The sequence below is a fragment of the Rhinatrema bivittatum genome, chromosome 7, assembly GCF_901001135.1.
Source record: "Rhinatrema bivittatum chromosome 7, aRhiBiv1.1, whole genome shotgun sequence".
Taxonomy (NCBI): Eukaryota; Metazoa; Chordata; class Amphibia; order Gymnophiona; family Rhinatrematidae; genus Rhinatrema; species Rhinatrema bivittatum.
In genome coordinates this window covers 111,053,798-111,076,850 of record NC_042621.1, presented here as the reverse complement: position 1 = coordinate 111,076,850, position 23,053 = coordinate 111,053,798, and the positions used below count along the sequence as shown (strand labels likewise).

Sequence of the window (23,053 nt, the reverse complement as noted above, 5' to 3'; positions counted from 1 at the left end):
TAAAATAACATGGCTGACAGACATTTTTCAGCCATGTTATTTTATCTACAGCTTTTATTCTAGCACAGAAGCATCAGAACCCTAATGCAGGTCAGATGTTCCTTCACCACAATTAAAGGGCCATGTGGCCCAACATGACTCTAATCCCCCCAAAAAGTTTTAAAAAGTCACCGTGGTCAAACTAGACCCCCCTGCCCATCCCAAGAGCTGCCATTCAAGGCAGGCCCCCCAAAACTAGTGTAAAAATAGAAAGTACCATGTGGCGATGCCCAGTCCCTGCCCAAAACCCTCCCCATTAAATCAAAATCTCCCAGTCCAATACCAGACCTCCCCCTTTCATCAAATTCCCATTCCCCCTTCCAATAAATAGAAATCCAGATAGGGTCCTCCCCTCGTTCCCCCTAACTTATCAGGCTGACTCTGAGTTATCTGAGTATATTCAGTGGCATGGCTAAGTTACCCGAATATGTTTATCTGGCTAACTTCCTTAGCCAGATGATGTCTGAATATAAGCATCCCTGTTGCTAAAATTAGCTGCCTAGAATTAGGAATTCATCCTTTGGGCACTAAATTTGGCCAGATAATGCTCAAAAACATTCAGTTTTCAAAAGGGTCAATTTAGGTGTCTAAACCCTTTGATTACTGACCTCTTTGTTTCTGATGTAGAGTTGAATGGTCTAACCACTAGATTACCCCACCTTCTCCAACATCCCCAAACCCTTGTCTTTAAGAACATAAGAAGATGCCATACTGGGTCAGACCAAGGGTCCATCAAGCCCAGCATCCTGTTTCCAACAGTGGCCAATCCAGGTTACAAGTACCTGGCAAGTACCTAAACATTAAGTAGATCCCATGCTACTGATGCCAGTAATAGCGGTGGCTATGCCCTAATTCAACTTGACTAATAACAGTTAATGGACTTCTCCAAGAACTTATCCAATCCTTTTTTAAACCCAGCTACACTAACTGCACTAACCATATCTTCTAGTAACAAATTCCAAAGCTTAATTATACATTGAGTGAAAAACAATTTTCTCTGATTTGTTTTAAATGTACTACTTTTTAACTTCATGGAGTGCCTTCTATTATTCAAAAGAGTAAATAACTGATTCACATTTAGCAGTTCTAGAGCTCTTATTGTTTTCTAGACCTCTATCATATCCCACCTCATCTGTCTCTTCTCCAGGCTCAACAGCCCTAATCTCTTTAGCCTTTCCTCATAGGGGATGCATTCCATCCCTTTTATCATTTTGGTTGCCCTTCTCGGTACCTTCTCAAGTGCAACTATAACTCTTTTGAGATGTGGCAACCAGAATTGTGCACAGTACTCAAGGTGTGGTCTCACCATGGAGTGATACAGAGGCATTTTGACATCCTCCATTTTATTCACCATTCCCTTCCTAATAATTCCTAACATTCTGTTTGCTTTTTTGACTGCCACAGCACACTGAGCCAACGATTTCAATGTATTATCCACTATAATGCCTAGTAGGGATGTCAATCGGGCTTCGGACGATTGAAAATATCGGAGGATATTTTAAAAATCGTCAGAAATCGGGGGCTCCCGATAAGAGAACCCCACGATTTTGTTCCTGGGGTTCTCTTATCGTTTTGGGTGAGGGCGGGAAAAACGGCACACCAAAACAATCCCTAAACCCACCCCGACCCTTTAAAACTGTTCCCTTAGCTTCCTCCACCCTCCCGAACCCCCCCAAAAACTTTTTCAAGTACCTGGTGGTCCAGTGGGGGTCCTGGGAGCCATCTCCCGCTCTCGGGCCGTCGGCTGCCACTAATCAAAATGGCGCCGATGGCCCTTTGCCCTTACCATGTGACAGGGTATCCGTGCCATTGGCCGGCCCCTGTCACATGGTAGGAGCACTGGCGGCGCCATTTTTAAAGATGGCGCCGGCTGTCCAGTACTCCTACCATGTGACAGGGCCTGGCCAATGGGCCATCGGCAAAGGGCCATCGGTGCCATTTTTATTAGTGGCAGCCGACGGCCCCGAGAGCGGGAGATCGCTCCCGGGACTTCCACTGGACCACCAGGTACTTGTAAAAAGTTTTGGGTGGGTTTGGGAGGGTGGGGAAAGCTAAGGGAACAGTTTTAAAGGGTCGGGTGAGTTTTTTTGTGTTTTGGCTCGGGCGCAGCTGATAAACAAAACCGCGATCGGGCTGCACAAAAAAAAATTAACGATGTGAATTGGAACCGGAAACGGAACCGATTCCGGTTCCGATTCACATCTCTAATGCCTAGATCTTTTTCCTATGTGGTAACTCCTAATATGGAACCTAACATCGTGTAACTACAGCATGGGTTATTTTTCCTTATATACATCACCTTGCACTTTTGCACATTAAATTTCATCTGCCATTTGGATGCCCAATCTTCCAATCTTGCAAGGTCCTCCTGCAATTTATCACAATCCACTTCCGGTCCAAGTACAGATCCCTGAGGCACTCCACTATTTACCCTTTTCCACCGAGAAAATTGACCTTTAAATCCTACTCTCTGTTTCCTATCTTTTAACAGTTTGTAATCCTATCCCATGACTTTTTATTCGTGAGAATAGAAGCAGTGACATTTCTTAACAGTGCCTCTATCACTAGATCCTAATTGCTTTATTAAAACGTTTGCTTCTAAAAACTTGGGCACTGTGTGATACAAGACCATTTGTTTGCAGCTACAGTTTGATTGCGGTTTGGCTTATTGTCATTTTCTTTCAATAGGTAACAGTAACAGCAACTTTCGGATTAACATCAGCAGTGGACTGGTTATGCGGGGGTCACGACCTCTGGACAGAGAAAGCAATTCCTCCCATGTCTTGGAGGTAGAAGCATACAACAGTGACCAAGGCCCAATGAGAAGCTCCGTTAGGGTAAGATTGGGCATGCTTGAAATTCTTCAGCGAAAAAGTGCTAGCATTGGCAGTAGATCACAGACACTTACTCTATTTTGAATGTTTTTATAACCTGTACTTCTTTTCACAACACAAGGCTGTTTCTGTCTATTTCAATTTTTTTGTAGGTAACCAGTGCCTGTCTTAGGTAACTAAGTTTAAGAAAATGTTCAGTCTAGGTTTAACTTCATTGGCTAAAGTCTAGCCAACTAATTTGGGCATTCAGGGTTTTTTTTTTATCTAGATCACCCTGAACCTCTGCTCTGTCCTCCATGCTCCCTACTCGTCCCTGCGATCAGCTTTCAGCTACTCTGGTAATTCATTCTTCCCTATAATCTCCCCTTTGATCCTACAATCGGTTATCAGCTACCTTGGCAGCCCCTGGGAGGTGGGTGGGAGAGGCGGAATAGGGCTTCAGGGGTAACTGACAACTGATCACTGTCCTAGAAGGATGATGGAAAGAGGATCAGGCTGCTATAGTAACTGACAGTTTATTGTGGGGTTTAGGGGTGGTGGTGGGGGGGTTTGAAGGGAGGATCAGGTTGTAAAGGTAGCTGAAAGTTTATCACACATTCTTGGGGGGGAGATTGGAAGGAGAATCAGGCTGTCGGGGATGGGAGAAAAACCCATGTTGGGTCCAGGAGCACAGGGATCGCCAGCTAGATTTAAGCCAGCCATACCTGCACCCAAATTTGGCCAGCTAAGTTAGCTGGCTAGTGCTGAAAATTAGCATTAACTATCTCACTTCCTTCCCCTGCGGCCACCTAGAATTAGAGTGGCTAAATTTAACTTCCTTATGAAACTAGGTGCTTATGTTTATCTTCTCAGCCTAGCTCGGTTTTCAAAAGGGCCAGTTTAGCTACCTAACTCCCAAATTTAGGAGGTTAACTCCTTTGAAAACTTAGCCTAGGTAATAGGGACGGTAACTTTGAAACTGATACAAGGGCACACGTTGGCACAGGTGCGTCAGCGCACGCCCAGGTATGCAATCATTTTATGAATTGTGCACACGTATGCATGCATGTTATAAAATAGCCCAGCCGCGCGCACACATCTGCCTAATTTTAAGTGAGCGCATGCATGTGCGTGCAAATCCCGCTTCTACCACATAGGTCAGGGGATTTTAAAAGGGGCACGCGCCCACGCCATTGTCAGTTTCACCAGTTCTTCCACCTGTTCGCCCAGTTAAGAGCTAGGTCTTCCCAACACCCCCCCCCCCTCTAGTTTAATAACCTTCACTCCCCCTAATTAGCTCAGATCCTTAAAATCCCTCAGATATGGCTAGTTTTCTTTTTTATAAAAAGCTTACACCTCCTCCATTGCAGAAGTGAACTTACGCGGCACTAGACCCGGGCGCGTGCCCAGGCGTGTAAGTATTTGTGTGCACATCTCTTGACCCCGCCCTGGAACGCTCATGCCCTGCCCAGACTCCGCCCAGGCCATGAATCGGAGCGGGATGTGCGCACTGCGGGAGATTCGCACACATCTGGGCGGCCTTTAAAATGTAGTGGCTGGGTGCGCCCCCCCCTAATTGATGCACATGCCAGGCTTTTAAAATTCACCTTTAACTGAATAAGTTCTGGAGTGCCATTAGAGAGCATAAGCTGGAGTGAGCTGTCTCTTCTACTGCACTGCTGCTGCCCTTTTCCTGAGTTCACATGTCAATGTTTAAAAATATATTTACAAAATGCTTCCAATTGTCTTCTTTTTATCTCAGACTCTGCTGTCCTCTGCCTTAGATATTTTTTCACTTCCCTTGTTTGCGTACCCGGGGCGGATTGCACGAAAATGTCAGCCCAGGGGATTTTTTTTCAAAACCGGCCCACAAGGTATCTGTCTGACTCCCTTGTGCATTTTCCCTGCAGTATGTGTTTCAACAATTCCCCAAAGCACGTCAAACTGACCCTTCATAGGTATATCATGTGACCTGGAGGCTGGAAGAACTGAGCTAAAATATCTCCAACATAAATGTCACATTTCCCTTAAATAACTAAGAAGTAGAACACACCCTAGACCAGAGGTGAGCAAACAAAGCTGTGTGCCTTCTTCCATCCATGCAATCGGTTGCCATCTGCCCGCAAGTCTGGTTACATCTCTTATAATTACATCTTGGATTTCTGGCCTGATATTAAAGTCTCTTGCCAACTAATCAGCTCTTGAACCAGTTTCCAAGTAATGTGACAACCACACTGCCAGCCAGTGACAGATACACAGTCTCTTAGACACAAAGATGCTCAAACACATACTCTTGCTCATAGTGTATGTGTGTGTCATAGAGAAAGTGTGTGTATGGATGTCTTTCTGTGTCAAGGAGAAAGACCCCCCCCCCACCCCACACACACACACATTCTTTCTCTTTCTCTCTGAAACACACATTCTGTCATTGTGCTGCTGCTGTTTGTATGCTCACCCAGCGAGTACCCCCACTCCAGTACTGCCACATGATTATCTGAAAAGTTTTTGCTTTCTGCAAGTCCTTCCCCAGTCTGCAGGTGTATTCACCCTCTTCCTTTCCCATTCCCATTCCCATTCCCACACTCACTCCAGGAGGCTCACTGTTTCCACAGTCAGTTGACCCTTTCAAGAGGAAAGTCCAGCCTACAAAAGCCTCCCCAACATTGTATAGGCAACCCTCTTGACTGTAGTTTGCCTCTACTTCTCCATAGCCCCCACTGCTATTCCAATGCATTCCCATTAACTGAGTGCTACAGAGTCTACTGCTATTATAGTTCCCCAGGCTCAGCATTGCCTACCTACTCTTACAGCATGCCCTAAAACACCAATATACCTATTAGGATAACAGAACAAGCCAAGCTGTTATGGATTCCTACACAGAAACTACATGCTAGCAGAATTCCTCACCTCAGTCACACATGCAGAATAGACAGACCCTCACCAAATACAGAATAAAGAAACAATAAAGTTTAACTAGAAGCATGCAAACAAAAACTGAATTGGAAACCATAACAAGACAGACTCTGTATGCAGTGCAATGAAGAAAAACAGAAACATCACCATTCTTCATTAAACATCAAACAATAAAATCAAGATATATAAACCATCAATCATAATAGTAAAACTATACTCATAAAAAGAATAAATATTTCAAAGCAGCTAATGAATAGAACATTGAATGATAAAACAAAAAAACCCAATGTTATATATTTTTAAATGTTCTAATCAATAAAATATTTCATAACAGCAGATGCATTAAATAACACCCAATAATTAAAACTAAAGCTAAAAAAAAATCCCTTGCTCTCTATACCTGGAACTTTAAATTCCAGTCACCCTCAGATTGTCATGGATTAGTCAGGGATAAAAGGTATGCACAAACTTTCTCTTATACATACACACTTTCTAACATATATGCTCATTCTTACACAAACTCCCTTATATTTTCTCTCACATACATGCTGTCTGGCTCACACACATGCTCACTGTTTTAAATAGTCTTCTTGCTCACAGAAATGCTCATTTGCATGCTCGTTCTCGCTCACTCACTCTTGCTCACACACATGCTCTGAAAAACACAGTAAGCCTGACCATTATGGATTGTAACAATGGAGAAATATGCAGAAATAAGTGAGAGCAGGAAATTATTCAGTCCAAATCTTCAGGAATTGAAAGTATTCAATATTTATTTATATATATTTCAAGGCGGCTACTCCACAAGCTCTAGTAAGAGATACAAGTTTTCTATCAGGTCCCTCATACAATGGAAAAATAGAAATATTATTTCTCATAAAACATTAAGCAGTAAAGTCAAGAGATATAAAACATTCATAATATTAAAACCATACTAAAAAAAAAGAATAAATGTCAAGCAGGCAACAACTATCGAACAACCAGAAATTAAAATAACTAAAGTTTTTTCTAATATTTCCCAAACACCAAATATGTCAAACAGCAGACACATGTTTTCCAGTCACCCACAGATTGTTGTGGATTGGGAGAGGGGACTTCACAATCTTTACCTCTCTCTCTCTCACCAACATACACACATGCTGTCACACACACGGGCTCTCTCTTACTTACATATACGCTGTACATACACAGGTTCTTTCACTCTCTCTCTCACACACACACACACACAACACACAGCCTCAGGCTCTCACAGATACAGGCATTCTCTCTCTGTCATACATACTCAGTCTCTCACACATACACAGGCTCTGTCACACTTTCATACACATGCAGGCTCTCTTGCACACACACACTCACAAAACATATATATGCAAGCTGTCTCATACATACACTCAGGCTCTCTCTCATACACACACCCAGGCTTATTCTGTCTCATACACACACACATGCAGTCTCTCTCTCTCTCATACATACAGGCATACACACATATAGCTTTCAGGCCTCCCCCTTTCTTCCGGCCTTCCCTTTGTCCCTGTGGGATAGCAGCTCTGCTTCTCAATGCTGGAAGGGAGGTGGAAGAAGGCCACTGCTACCTGCAGCTCCTGCAAGGTGGGGAAGGGGGAGGGGAAGGTCTTGGCTGTGACGGTGCAGGCCTCTCTTCGGGCCACAGAATAATGGGCATGCAGGTCTCTCTTTGGGCCGCGGCAGGATGAGCTCTTCCACGGCCGTGCAGACCTCTCTTCAGGCCATGAAAGGATGGGCTCTGCCGTGGCGTGCAAGCCTCTCTTCGGGCCATGAAAGGATGGGCTCTGCAGTGGCGTGCAAGCCTCTCTTCAGGCCGCAACAGGATGGGCTCTGCCTCAGCTTTGCATATTTCTCTTTAGGCCTGGAAACTGGAAAACTCACATAATTTTCGGAATGACCGGCCCACCGGGGGATGCCCGATCCTTCGATAGGCCAATCCACCCCTGTGCATACCCTTTTGGGATTCAAATGTTGGAAGACATGCAGAAGACTAGAATTAGCATGACCACAAGTTTCTTCAGTCAGTGGAAATAGTTAATGTAATCTATTTGCACACTAAATATTAAGTCATGAATACTTTGACTATAGTAGTTTCTCTAGTTGTCTGCTGCAAGCTAAACTGCTTGACACTGTGCTTCATCATATTTAGAAATTTATGTTTCCATTTATATTTATAAAGGTCTCCTTTTTCTCTGAAAAAAAAAAAAAGCTTCTGTCACAAATTTTTGTGGTATTTGCTGTTGAAAATGTGTTTCATTTCACTTTCCTAGATTTCTTTCAGTTAGCTAGTACTGAACTGTTTTGAGCTACTAGGCCTTCCATACTGCTCTGTGTGTGTTAAGGATGTGCTGTCATTTTAAGACAGCATAAGATCTATAGGCCTCAGTAATAAAAACAAAAGCTCCAACTTGGATCAACATGGGTGCCTATATATCCACCCAGTTATTGATACCTCAGTTGCACTTTGCACTCAACTCCAGCTGGTTGCTGTCACCTGGCAATGTAATGACACAAAGCAAAAGAATACTGAGCCAGGAGAACAGAGAAAAAGTGAATTCTCCTGTCCCACTCATGGAAGCACCACGGGGCACTGGCTTGGTCCAGGCCACTAGACTTGGTGACCAGAGAGCCCCCAACTGTCTTGCACCAGGGGCCACCAGTCCTATGTTGTTGGCTCACTGTGAACCAGACTTATGGCCTACCAAAGAGGTGCACCTCACTTCCAGAGAAAGCAAGGGGATAACCAGCTGAAAATATATGCCTTGATTCTCACTCCTGCCTGAGCAGAAAAAGTGGAATTCCAGATCCACTCAGGAAAGCCCCATGGGTGACTGATTGGGTTTAGGGCTACCAGATTTGGTGGGCAGCAAGCCATGACTTCCAGGTCTTGTTCAAAACATTAAAAAAAAAAAAATCTCATTGGAAAAACATATAACCAAATGGCCAGAGATTTGGATGGATGTCTGAATGAAGTCATATTTTCAGGTATAAATTTCTGGGTTTGTCCCTGGAGATTACAGTCCTAACTTGAATTTGATTTTAATGTATGCCTCTTTGTCTAAGATACACTGTTTTGTTTTAATCTGTCATACCTGTTTGATGTTTTTTAAATAGTATGTATGTTTTCTGTACCCTGCCCTGACCATAGGAAGGGCGGGTAAGAAATGTGTTAAAATAAATAAATAAATAAACTTCTCAATGCTACTTTGCAGGGGGGCTTGCAAATATTATTGGCAGCATTTTAGAACAGCTCACTAGGACCAATCTAAAAAATGTCTCTGGGCATGAGGGAGTGGACTTTTCTAGTATGATCTGGGTTCATGGAAGTCCATGGCATGTCCATTCAGAGTCCAAGCTCTCCTTGTAGGGACACTGCTGCTGGCCAGGAGTAGCTGCTTCTTCTAGTTTATGGAGCTTCTTCAGAGCAGAAGCAGAACATCTTACTCTGATCCAGGGCTCCTCTTCCTGCCATGGAGGGGTGCTCTTCTCAGTAAACTAAGCTGAATGGAACGCTTTTGAGCCCAAAGCAGTGCACAATAACTCGGTCTGAGCCACCACTCGGTCCGAGCCCACCACTGTTGGGACATCTCTGCCAGCCATGGAGGGGTGCGTTTCTCAGTACACTTTGGGATAGAAGCGGAGCACATTACTCCAGAATGGGGAACCAATGTAGGAACACCCCTGCTGGCTGTAGAGGGGGCGCTGTTCTTGGTGCATGGAGCTTCTTCAGGACAGAAGCAGTGCGCCTTAGCTAGGTCTGGTATACCACTGTTGAGACACTCCTGCTGGACATGGAGGGGCGCTCTTATTGGTACACAGAGCGTCTTCAGAACAGAAGCCTTGTATAATACCCTAGACTGGGGTCACAATCCTTGCCAGCCATGGAGGAGTGCTGTTGTCAGTACATGGAGCTTCTTTGGGACAAAAGCAGTGCACATCAGCTGGGCATGTGACATGATGTAGGGACAACCTTGTTAGCCATGGTGCTGTTTGGGATAGAAGTGGTACACCTTAGCCCATCTGAGCCCATGCTGTTGGGACACCCCTGTTGGCTATTGAGGAGAGTTTTTCTTGGTACACAGTGCTTCTTCAGGACAGAACAGTATACCTTAGCCCACTCTAAGCCCCTGCTGTTGGGACAGTCCTGCTGGCCATAGAGGGGCACACTTCTCATTACACTGAGCTTCTCAAGGACCAAAGTGCTACACAAAACCCCAGTCCTGGCCCCCACCATAAGGATACCCTTGTCAGCCATGGAGGGGTGCTTCTCCCAGTAGACGGAGCTTCTCCAGGACTGAAGCTGTGCACAAAGCCCTGGAATGAGACACCGCTGTTATGTAACCTTAGCCAGCCATTGAAAGCTGCTCTTCCCAGTACATGGACCTTTTTCAGGTCAGAAGCGGTGCACAATATCCTGGACTGAGACACCGCAGTTGGGACACCCTGGTCAGCTATGGAGGGGTGCTTTTCTTGGTACAAAGATTTTCTTTGGGACAGAAGAGATGCAGTATAAACCAGACTGGGGATGCAATGTAGGGGCATACCTGCCAGCCATGGAGGGGCAGTCTTACTGGTACATGGAATTGGGACATGGAGGTGCAGTTTTCTCAATACAAGGAGCTTCTTCAAGACAAAAGCACCTTATCCTGATCTGGGGCCCTGTTTTTGGGGCACCCCTGCTGGCCAAAAACTGGTTGGTGCTCTTTCCCTTACCTGATGCTTCTTTGTGGGAGGAGCAGAGTGCTTACAAGAGAATTAGAGTTTGCTAAGGTTGAAGTTCCAAGTTGGCTAGAATCAACAGTTTGAGTTGAGTTGATCCACACATGCATAGGCTAGTGATCTGGATTTCATATGAGAGGTATTAACCTGGAATGAGCATTAACTGTTTACTCCAGTATTCATTTGTCATAGCCAAGGCTCCTGCTTTCCTGTAGCAGCTTTTGTGTAGATTCTGCAGAACATTTTTTGAGATACTGTGGCATTTTTGCATAAATCTGCCCAAACGGCTTTAGTTGTGATGGAATGCCCTGCATCCCAGTACCTTTTTGTAAATGAGCTTGTTAAAATACAATCTGGGAAATCTCCAGGTACTGCCCTGAGGGAGGTTCCTGCAGCTGGTTTGGCAGCTTGGGCCAGACAGAAGTGGATGTATTAGCACTCGTAGCCGGAAGAAGGTGCAGACTTTGGCCGGGTAGACCAGAAGAAGGCAGAACTATGTAGCCGACAGGAAGGTGGTGAAGCAACAGCCATGTAGATTAGAGGTAGCTACTGCAATTGCTGAGTTGGCCTGCTCCGGTCAAAGAAAGGAAGGCTCAATTGGCTTGAGACCACAATTTTACAGTTGGCTGGGGGAGAGGGAGAACAGGAAGAATGCTGGTATTGTGCTCCCCGGCCGCCTCAGACTCGCAGCTGCACTCACTCACCCCCAATGCCGGCCTCCTGGTATGGGCCTGTCCTCTCCACCGGCGGCAGGCAGACGTCTCTGCACTCGCCCTGCTCCCTCGTCTTCCGGGCCTCCCTGCGCGGCGGGGAGTTCCTCCGGGCCTGGCCAGGCCTCCTCTTCTGCCATGCTGTGAGACACTGCCACTGCTTCCCTTCTGACCCGCACGCCTCTGCTGAATTTAAAGGGGCCGCGGCGGGAAATCCTCCTGCAGCCCCTCCTGATGACGTCTGCCAGCCTCACTATTTAAGGCAGACTCTGGCAATCAGAGCTGGCCTTGGCAACATGTCTTCATGCTGCCTAGCTGTGCTCTATGTTGCCTGCATTGCTGCTCCTGTTCCTGCTCCAGTTCCAGTTCCTGTTCTTGTTCCTGCTCCAGCCTCTGCTCCAGTGTCCATGTTCCGGCCCTTTCTCCTTCATCCAGCCTTCCTCCTCCCTTCAGACGGATCTCCTTGGCTTTGACCCGGACCTGAACCTGACTGCGAGCTTTGCCGCCTGCGTCTGACCATGCGCCTGGACCTGACTACAAGCCTTGCCGCCTGCCTCTGACCATTCGCCTGGACCTGACTATGAGCCTTGCCGCCTGCCTCTGACCATTCACTTGGACCTGACTGCGAGTCTTGCCGCCTGCCTCTGACCATTCGCCTGAACCTGACTGCGAGCCTTGCCACCTGCCTCTGACCATTCGCCTGGACCTGACTGTGAGCCTTGCCGCCTGCCTCTGACCATGCGCCTGGACCTGACTGCGAGCCTTGCCGCCTGCCTCTGACCATGCGCCTGGACCTGCTTCCCAGCCTCACCATCTGCTTCAGCCTCAGCTGGGTCTCTCTGCTGCCCTCCGGTGCACCACTCTCTGGCGTACCTTTCGGGATCATCCACGCGGAGGCCCATCTAAGTCCAAGCCATCCCCGGCACCCAAGGGCTCAACCTGCGGGGAACGAGGGCCGGTATTGGCGAAGCTCCAGTTGGGCCTCCGCTTCCCGTCCGGCCTCACCTCCCAATTATGGGGACCAATACCCCCTCGGGCCAAGGGTCCACCTCTGCAACAGCTGGGGTCTAGCCTGAGGTGAAGAGGGAGAGTGTGGAAGCATCCCTGAAGGGGCAGGGAGGAGAGAAAAAGAAAGAAGAGAAGGAGAGCAGAGAGAGAGAGAGCGAAGAGAGGGAGGGAGTAGGTGTGATTTTGTGTCGGGGAATGTGGGTGCGTGGGTCTGTGTGAGTGTACTCTTATCAAATGAAACAATTATGGGGTCCATATTCAGTAAGCTGGTTAGTGGACAAGTTTTATCCAGCTAAAGTCCATGGTGCTTCCTCAATTTACTCTTTTCGCTAACCAAACCAGTTTCCAAAATCCCTTCCCCACTGAGGTTGGGCTATGTCTCTTCAGCAACCAGCATAAGGGAAAGGAGTAGGATGGGGAAAAAAAATCCCCTTTTTCCAATAATTAAATGTCTCCAAAATATTCCCCAAGAAGTCCTCGCCAAAAATCAGCAGCCTCAGCCTCTTGTTTACTGAGCGCGGGATAAAACAGCCAACTTCCAGTTACTACAGCAAGGTGGCCCTGGCCTTACTGCAAAACTGGTCTCAGACATCTCCAAGCCACTATCTTTACTCTCAGAGTCTATGCTTTGCTGTTTACTGGGTGTAGGCAAAAAAACCAACCCATATCACATCCAGTCCTTCTAGAGATGGGGTAACTAGCCCTCCTAGCAGAGCCTGGACACAATTATCTCCAGGATCTTCCAAAACTCCTTCCAAAAACTCACTCCTCTCAACCACCTCCAGATCACTCCACCGGGGAGTAGAGAGACACCTCGATCAATCCTCTGTAGCAGAAGAAAGGCCCTTTGTACATGCTCAAAGAGCAATTTATACTCCTGAGACGGATCCTAAAAATGGGAGTGACAAAGGAAGTGGGAGAACCCCAAAACACAAAGAACCCCCTTATATAGGCAGAAAACAGGAATAGAATTAGTGGCAGAGGCAAAGCTTTGCTTCATAAAGTTCAGTGTGCAGTAAAGCAGGTCTTCTCACTGCAGCTCCCCCTTTATGTGCCTGGCGTCGGCTGGGGTCAGTATTCTTGCAGAGGGGGTCATGGCTTCTGAAGAATCTATCTGCATAAGATCACAAATTTAAAGTAAAGAGCAACATGTACTTTGTTGCATTAAAATCTTAACTGCCAAGCACTCAACCACTGCTTTAGTTTTCTTAGATCACTTTTTACTTTGTCTGCTCACTCAAAAGTGCCTACTTTGTTGCAGATCTTGGTGTTATCTGCAAAAAGCCAAAGTTTTCCTTCTGGCCCTTCTGCAGTATTGCTCACAAAGATACTGAACAGAACCTGTCCCAGAACAGATCCCCGAGGCACTCCTCTAATCATCATCCTTTCCTCAGAGTGACTTCCATTTGCCTCTGCCCTCTTATGCAGGACAATATTAAAAGCTTTGCTGAAATCCATGCAAATATCTTGGTGACAGTATTTTGCATAGCATGAAAAACTCCTCATATGGCACTGAAAAGGAATGTGAAAAAATAAGTTTTCATTGTGAGGGTGGCAGAAGCCTGGAACAAAGTTGGAGTTGATTAGTGCCAAAACAATGGCAGAATTCAAACATGCATGAACCCTGTGGGAGGGCGAAGACCACACCTTTAGTAAGACCCATGATAGCACAATAGGCAGGTAGTGTACAAATGGTTCTCATCTGTCAATATTTTCTGTTTTTCTAAGTGAACCCCCAGACCTTTGTGACTGGGGAAATGTGGAAAAAAGGATTTACATTCAGACAACATCCAACAAGGCATTGATCTGTGCGGGCTGGGTAAACAAGCATCGGGGTAACTTGCTTGATGCGGCGGTTACTACCCTTAACCATTAAGCCTTATGCTTCACTTTTGATGCAACTTCAACATTATTCTCTGCATCAATTACAGGGGATGGCAGGAAATTTGAATCAAACAGTTACTAACAAGGGCCCTGAAATTTTGGGTTGATGAAACAGATAAGTATGGGAAAATAAGTGTGGGAGCTTGCTGGGCAGACTGGATGGGCCGTTTGGTCTTTTTCTGCCATCATTTCTATGTTTCTTGTATCACGGGAGTCACATTATCAGGATTCACTGTGAAATGGGCAATCATTTATGGCTGGAGACTCACTATAAAGTTAAATTATCAGGAAAATTCCATTCATCTTATTTTTCAAGTAAGCAATTTATGATAACATGTTTGTAGTTTGGATTTAGTTCAAGTATTTGTAATATGAGGTGAAGCGTAAGCAAAAAGATCTATTAAATTCATCTCCTGCTCTAGCAGGTTTAACTAGAGATGTTATTATCTCCTTAATATTAAGGGGATGCTCCAATCTTATTTTTAAGAAGTACAGTGTCAGTGATCATGAAATATCAGTTTCGGCCAGAATTGACAGGGGAATGTCTAGTCTAGCTGTATGCACACCGACCATTAATGTTAAATACTACCTGTTTCTGTTGGTGGATCTGTCACATTGGCACCCTCTATTTTCATCAGATGCTGATGGTATTGCCAATTTTCATACTAGATATATGCTCCACAGTAAATTAACATTCAACAGAAACTGCCAATACTAGTTTGTTTGCCAAAGATAAGCAGGTATACATCAAACCCTGCCCACTGGAACTTGATACTGTGCCACAGTACAGTCAGATGTATAGAATCTCTTTCTCTGTTGCTTCTCCATCTCTGTTTTTCAGCATTGTTCTAACATGAGAAATGTTGCATATGAATTAAAGGAGAGAAACCTGGTTTGATTCCTGTGGAGACTCAGGAGTATTCTCTCCTTTATACCTAATTTTCTCTCAAGTACTAACATGGCATCTTGTCTATTTTTTTTTTCAATCAGCTTGATTCAAACCTCTGTGATAGAAATGATTAGGACCAAATAGATACGGGCCAGAGTAGAGTGCCATGTTCACATTTACTCTATGCAGCAATGTTTAAGTCATTACTAAAAATCCCCCCTTCCCCAATCAACCTCATATGAGATTTTTACTCTAAAACAGAGATGACCATACTATGCACAGACAGATCTAAATTTAAGCAAAGAGCAGTTAAGTGACAAGTCATACAGTGTGTTGTAGATAGGTTACCAGGTGGCAGCTTTGCTCTCTGACTATTGTACTACATCACCTGCCTTAAAAGTCTGGTTACCTAAATTCCTTATGTACTTTCTGCTGCAGATCACATATTATACATGGAGCCATATTCCATATAAGACCATTATCAGGACTAATGCAGGAGGGAGCATACTAACAGAATAAACCATTCTTCATGCCCTTTATATAGAGTTGCCTGTGAAAAAGCTTAGGAGTTAGATAGTATCCTGTTTAGGGTATGTGCCTCTAATTGCACTTATCATTCATTTTATATGGGCTGCCTGAACGATATTTTAAATGGTCTGAATGGATTCCTATGTGGCTTTGCTCGCTAGGTGATTGTCTACATAGAGGATGTTAATGATGAAGCGCCAGTGTTCACACAACAACAGTATAGTCGCTTGGGATTACGGGAAACTGCTGGTATCGGGACCTCAGTCACTGTAGTACGGGCAACAGATCGTGACACAGGTAAGAATGCAGAGGGATTAAAGAATCCCACTCCTTATCTTCCCTGCTCTTAATGATAAATGGTGACCTGCCAACCACCTTCCCCAACTTCCTCCCACCTGTTCCTGGATTTCACTTGGTCTAGAGGAGCAGGAACAGAAATTGGAGAATGAACAGAGATAATTTCAGGAATTCACAAAATTTCCACTTGTGAGTTAGCAGATCTGGCAAATGTTTTGACTGAATTTTCTATAAATTTGAATCCTGGACAAAGCTGAGGTGTTGAGATATATCTATATGGAATACCAAAAGCACAAAGCTCAAATCTGTCTGAGGTTGATATTTAAAGAGATTTGTATGGAAAACTGAGTTAGCCAGATAAACCCCCAAGGTTGGAATATCTGAACCCTGAATCCAGCTAAATTGTATCCAGCTAAATATTCCCTACATCTGGATAAATTGGAGGCATGCCAGAGGTGTTCTGGGGTGGAGTAAACTTAGCTAAATAACTTGCTCAGCTAACTTTGATAAGTTATTTGGCTAAATCTGGATGTACCTGTGAGTCCTGATTTCCCCCCCCCCCCCCCCTTCAAAATAAAAAAGAAAAATGTTAAATCATATCATTGTGGGTCTGCTGGCACGATTCCCCACCCCCACCCAGCTAAAAAAAATAAGTAATGTGGGCCATAACACCCCCAACCCCTCTCCCCCAAACTCTCCAAAAAATACATGAAACGTTGCAGGAATATTCGCTTGAGAAGCTCCTCTCGCTGAATTCACATAATACATTTTGAATCCAGGCCGCCTCAAAGCCAGTCTTCCCTCTTCCCTCCATAAGGCTAACCCGAACTTTCCTACCCTACCCAACACCTCCCCCCATATCCCCTATGGCTGCTGAGAGTTCGGTGCAAGCATTCATCTCCCAGCACATCCGCTGAAGTCACAGACAGACCGATGTAATAAAACCTGCGGGAGAGCCGGCACTCCAAGGCCAGCGCTCGCTCTCCCGATGCGCACCCAGGCACCTCTCCCGGGCGTGCAATTTTGTATTTAATTAGGGCCCACGCTAATAAGGAGGTGCTAGGGACACTAAATTGTCCCTAGCACCTCCTTATTAGTGGAAGTGGTGGCTGTCAGCCATGGGTTCGGAAAATGGACGCCGGCAAAATTGAGCATCCGTTTTCGAACCTGACGACTGGCGGGCAGATTTTTTTTTTTTCTTAAAGTTTTTAGTTTGTTTATTTTTGGGGCCTCCTTCTTAATATTGTAGTTTTTTCTGCTTTTTGTACACTTTCCTGGTGCTGTCTGGGCAGGTGTTAATTTCTGAGAGTAAAATGTGTGGCTTGGCCACACATTTTACTTTCAGTATCCCGGGCGACTAACTAATAGGCTCATCAACATGCATTTGCATGTGATGAGCGCCATTAGTTTTCGCGAGTTTGGCTGCGCGTTTTCAAGGCGCTATTACCCCTTACAGTATAAGGGGTAGCGCGCGCCGAAAACACACGGCCAAAAGGGTGCTAAACGGTGCGCTCAGCCGGGTGCACTGTACTGAATTGGCCTGAGAGATTGGGTGATGTTCCCTCTAGTTTTAGAGTTTTAGCTCAGTACTGTTAACCACAAGACCACACTTCTCTCCTTTCTAAGTGCAGTCTGTGATGATTCCTCTCTGGTTTTCATGGAGAAAGTGGTATGAAAAACCTTTTGCCATTGGGTCTCCGCTTCTTGTGTAATTTATGCTTTTTGACCATGGATTCATCATAGGTTGCTGTGGAATCTCCAAAAATTTACTGGATGTCAAATCAAATGTATTGTCAAGAGAATAAATCTCCAAGAATGATTTTCTTCCTCCTAACCCACATATCTTGGCACAGTAAATTCTCAGTAATTGTCTTCAAATACTTAAAGCATGGGCCTCATTTAACTTTCTCTACATCTGCATTTAAACAAGTCTTTAACTATCTTTTTTTCTTATTTTATGATCTTTGAACTTCCAGCTCAATTAGAACCAGTCTATATTGGGCTACAATGCTTTGGGCCTTCATTCGGGGGGGTTTCTAAACTTTTATACCCACCCATTTAGCCCAGCCATTGCAGTGATGGTCCTTGGCCAAGGGTCACTGACTGATGCTCACTCTAAAGCAGAGGTTCCCAAACCTGTCCCAGTTGGGTTTTCATGATATCCACCACGAAAATGCATGAGATAAAGTTGCATGCACTGCCTCCATAGCATGCACGTTTTATCTCATGCATATTCATTATTGATATCCTGAAAACCAAATTGGCTGGGGTTCCCCCGGGACAGGTTTGGGAACCTCTGCTTGGGAATTCATCATAGGCGCACCCTAAGTCTGGGTGCTGGGCCCAGGAATTGACCCTGAGTCTTCTGCAGAGCAGTATACATTATTGGGCCACCTCTTACAACCAACTTTAAATGCATTAGAAGAAAATTGGAAGCAATTAATTTCTCTGGTTTAGACCAATTTTATAATTGATTTGAAATTAATTTGACAAAATTGTTAAAAGAGGGGTGGTGCTTTATGCCCTCAACTAGCTTGTCTTACTGCTAACTTAAGTGGAAAGTTACCCCTCTGCTTAACTCTTTACTGTATTCACTATAAGAGACAGAATGCTCAATAGAAAGTTTTCAGAGGAAGGCGAAATGCAGTTTTACTTCATTTTCCCTCCCCCTTCCTCACAGGAAATGGAGGACTGGTGATTTATAGGATTGTGTCTGGCTCAGAGGGCAAGTTTGAGATTGACGAGAGCACAGGTCTCCTTACCACCATTGACTACCTGGACTATGAGACCAAAACCAGCTACTACATGAACATCTCAGCCACCGACCAGGCACCTCCCTACAACCGTGGCTTCTGTGGCATTTATGTCACCCTGTTGAATGAGCCAGATGAGCCGGTGCAGTTCTCCAGCGTGACCTACGAGGCTGTTATCATGGAAAACATTGCGACGGGCACTGAGGTAGTGCGCATCCAGGCACGATCCATCGACAACTTAAACCAACTCACTTACAAGTTTGATGCAAACACTAACGCCCAGGCCCTGGCACTTTTCAAGATTGATGGAATCACTGTAAGTGGGAAAGGATGTGGGACACCACCTGCTTTTCCCTAGCATAATTACATAGCCATTTTAGGTCAGCAATTGAACACTGCGCCTTAGGTATAGTGCAGGAATGGGATATGTGTGAAAGATCGTGTAACTTCCAAGTTTAGTTGATATTCTCCATTATTTAAAGCAGCAATGTTAAAAATCACACTCAGTTTGGTTAAATTTGGATAGGTACTGTAATTTTGTACTCCTTAAACCAGGGGTAGGCAAGTCTGTCCTGGAATGCCACAAAACAGGTCTGGTTTTCAGATGTCTGCAACAAATATGCATGAGATATATTTGCATATAATGAAGGCAGGGCATGCAAATATACTTCCTGCTAATCCACTGGGGATATCGTGAAAACCGGGCCTGTTTGTGGCACTCCATGCCCAAAGGTGTCAACCCTTGCCTTAGACTAAATATTTAAGCCATTTCGTTCATGTATGTGGTTTTCTTTTTCAGGACTAGCAGACAGACAATGCTTTAAAATGCTTTTTGAAGATTTACTTTTAACTCTGTCAATTAGTGCATGTCTCATTGGTAACACGGTACATCACAACCCATCCAGATAATCTTATGCTCCCTGATACTCTATAAAATTGCTTAAAAGCTGCAGATTTCTGAGGAAGCATCATTACCCCGTTTGCAGCCATCGACTACTGTCTGCATTGAACCTGTTAAGATGCGTTGCTTTTTTTTTTTTTGGTCCTGCTACTGGAGGCTAAAAGATCCTCATTTTCTCCGTTGCAGTCTAAGAACACCCACGATCAAACTCTTATTCTGTCCTTTGTAACAGCCGAAGTTTCTCTTGAAATGTCACTGTCCGCTCCTCCACTCCCAGCTCTGTTATGTGATTGGGTTAAGTCATGATGTGCCGCTGCTGTTCTTCTAAGAGTTTGGCCAGTTTGAACTGGTGCTGGCCCAGCAGGGTCCTGCCCTGTATTGCTCCTTACTCTGAAACTTTCAGCTATTAGTCCACCCACTGATCAGATATTTTTTTGCCCCTCCCCGCCCCCCCCCCCCCCCAGGGCATTATTACAGTGAAGGGCCTGGTGGACCGTGAAAAGGGCAACTCTTATGTCTTAACAGTGGTGGCGGACGATGGTTCACCCAAGCAAGACTCAGCCGTGGTGAGTAGGGATTTTTCCAGCACAATTCGCCGTTTAACGCTGATCTCGGCAGCAAATGCACCTTTGGAATGGAAACCATAATTTCTGACTTGATGTCATCGTATTAAGTCTTGCTTTTCCGAAGACCGGCAGAAAAGAAATCTTTAATCGCTGATGTATTGTTATCTAGAGGGGGGGGGGCTTTTCTCTTTTCTTTGACATGTTAATTTTCTTTTTTTTTTTTTGTTTTCTAGAATAAAAACTTAAATTTGTATTAAATATAAAATTAAAAAAAAAATGGAATTGGTTGCATAAAATATAAGGCTATAATAGAGCTTATTAAAATGAGATATTGGCAGCTGTGGGCAGGAGCTTATATGTGCTTCTCTACTGCAACTTTGCCAGTATACCTAAATCCTGACTTTCAGCTCTCATGTCCCATGTGTGGACCTTGCAGATTTACCTTTGTGAGAAGGTAAATCTGCAGGAAATGCACAGATTCTGCCAAATTCACCGACTTTTCACCACAGGTAGTAATGGGTGAATAATCCTGAGAACTGCCAAAAGGAGTGGATTTTTAGCCCGAGTTACCATGTAATTACTCAAAACGTTGATCAAGAATGCAGCATTCACAGGAACACTGTGGGAGTCTGCTGAATTTGTGCTGCATTAAGTGGAGTTCTGCTGTAGTTTACCTTTTGGCAGAATTAAGAAAATATTCTCAGCAAAATGGAGGGAGATGTCCCCAAAAGCAAATCTGACTCAGATTGCCTGTTTTCATTTTGTTAAGGAAAAATCAGCACATCACTACCACAGAGTCCTCAGTTGTACAAATGCATCTCTTTTTCTCTGAACCTGTGGGAATTCTTATAATCTAGTACTAAAAACAAAACAAAACAAAAAATAATATATATATATATCCCTGCCAGTATATATACTGCAGTCCTGTCCAACAGCATCTCATGCTATTGGTGCTTGGACCTCATACAGTTTTTCTGCTGTACTTCAGTCTTGCCCTGCAGCCCTCCATGCTAGAGCACTGTTGGTCTCCATATATTGTAGATAATAGGCCGTCTGCTATTCCAGTACTGCTCCAGGACTCAGCCAGTGCAGCTCATTTCTGACCTGCAGTTCCTCCTGTGAATTTACCGCTGGCCACGGTTGATACTCATTCTGGGTTGCGTCAGACGTCTGTATCATTTTACAGTACAGGCCACCTTTCAGGAGAGGCTTGCTTTAAGGCTTTTGGACTCCTTTTCGTTTGGTCATCTAAAAGCAGGACTCCTAACCATGAGAGGTGGGGGCTTGCATTCATTGAGCTGGATACTATAGCTGGCTGCTTTTGTGTTTTATTTGGAACGGGTAAAAGAATCTAGAGAGCACTCTGTGAAAAAGCATTCAGGCTAGCCAGGGATTCTCAGTCTGCCTGTTTGCACTTTCTGTATAATACATTGGCATGTACTGGGGAATTCCAGGCTGGAGGGTTTGAATACATCGCAGTAATATTTTTTCCAAGGATTTCTGTATGGACAAGTAAGATTTAGGAACAAAATAAACTGATGTTCTTTTTGTTTCCACCCCCCCCCCCCCCTTCTATTTCTTATTTGGGCTTCCTTTACACCTCCCAACAGAAGGTAAGCGAAGCATTTACTTCCTCACCATAGTTTTGCATAATGCGATTTCTGATTTCTTCTTAAATAGCTGTGGGTGTCTAGTAAAAAAAAAAAAAGTTAAGTAATTTTTAAAGCTCATTTGTATTTGGCTGGCACAAGCAATGTGCACTGCCATGTGGAAGACTTCTGCTTCATTCCTTTCCCATCCTTCTGCTTCCTGGATCTTCCAGGGCTGGGGATGCTGCATAGACATTATTCACAGGGCCTGCAGAGGAAGGAATCTCAGCTATTGTTCAATGGTTACACTTAGTGACCAGACTTGGGATCCACAATTGAAGGGCTCCAGAGGTAACCCTGGTGCATCTACCCTGGCTGAGGATTTTCATTGCTTGGGCTACCCTATGTGAATTGAGACAGGCCTGGTTCTATGCACAGGTACTAGACCTGTGCCTTGGGCAGAAAGATTTGGGAAGGGTGGGCAGAAAATGTACTGCACCCCAGCCATTCTGCAGTCCTATCCCGGACCTTGGAAGGCACTTTTCCAGGTATTGCCACCACTGCTTACTCCCCCTGGACCTTGACTCTGACGGCAATTCTGTGCTCACAGGTCCTGCCCACTCTGGGCTTCCATGTGGGGATCAGGGGCCTATGAGTATAGGCTGAGTCCCTGCATTTAATGTGCTTTGGGGATTGCCATTGGAGCCAAGGTCCAGGGGTGCTATGTCTTGGAGATTTGGGGGAGGTGGCATGGCCTATCAAATTAAACCCAGAGAGTGGATATAAAACAGGGAGTTCCCTGTACGTACCCAGATCAGTCCAAACCATGGGTTATGCCTCCCTTCCAGCAGGTGGAGACAGAGAAAAACTTGAAAGGCACCCTCACATAACCTGGTGGTGCCTCCTGCATCCCTTCAGTATTTCTCTGTCTCCAGCAGATGGAGGTGGTGCAAACTCTGCAGTCTTGCCCTGTGTCTGGGGTTAGGCTATGCCTTAAAGTTAACTAAAATTGAACTAACTATACAGTAGTGAATCAAGCAAGTTTAAAAAAAAAAAAAAAAAAAAGAAGGAAGAAGTTCTTGTGCAGCAGGGAGTTCTTTCCCTCTCCTCCCAGAGGGTTGTGAGATCCTGCGGGTTCATCCTCTCTGGTAGCAGGTATTGGAGCTGGGGTTGGTGACCCCCCCCCCCACCCCCCCCCAGGCTCCAGTTAGGTAAGCAGCTTGGGAAGAGATTACTTACCCTGTGGTGTTCCTGAGCACTTGTGTAAAAAAAAAAAATTGAAGTTTTTAAAAAATTTTCTGTTTTAGTCTGCTGCTATCCAGGACCCCTCCCCACCTGAACTGCCACGTATTCACCAAATTTCACCTCATTTTTCATGTTTTTTTTGAGCCGTTTCCCCCCCCCCCTCCGCCCCACGATG

The 23,053-nt window shown here is 44.9% G+C and overlaps 1 protein-coding gene across 2 annotated transcripts in view; it reads left to right on the top strand.

The window, feature by feature from the left end:
• Positions 1–23,053, top strand: part of CDH23 (cadherin related 23) — a 1,814,588-nt gene that overhangs the window by 1,407,993 nt on the left and 383,542 nt on the right. The window contains exons 29-33 of one of the 2 annotated variants that reach the window (XM_029608940.1): positions 2,728–2,876; positions 15,689–15,824; positions 18,505–18,893; positions 19,943–20,044; positions 20,496–20,498. In XM_029608940.1, coding sequence (XP_029464800.1) covers positions 2,728–2,876; positions 15,689–15,824; positions 18,505–18,893; positions 19,943–20,044; positions 20,496–20,498 — 779 coding nt within the window. The remainder of the gene's footprint in view (positions 1–2,727; positions 2,877–15,688; positions 15,825–18,504; positions 18,894–19,942; positions 20,045–20,495; positions 20,499–23,053) is intronic. The other variant, XM_029608939.1, reaches the window with a different exon arrangement.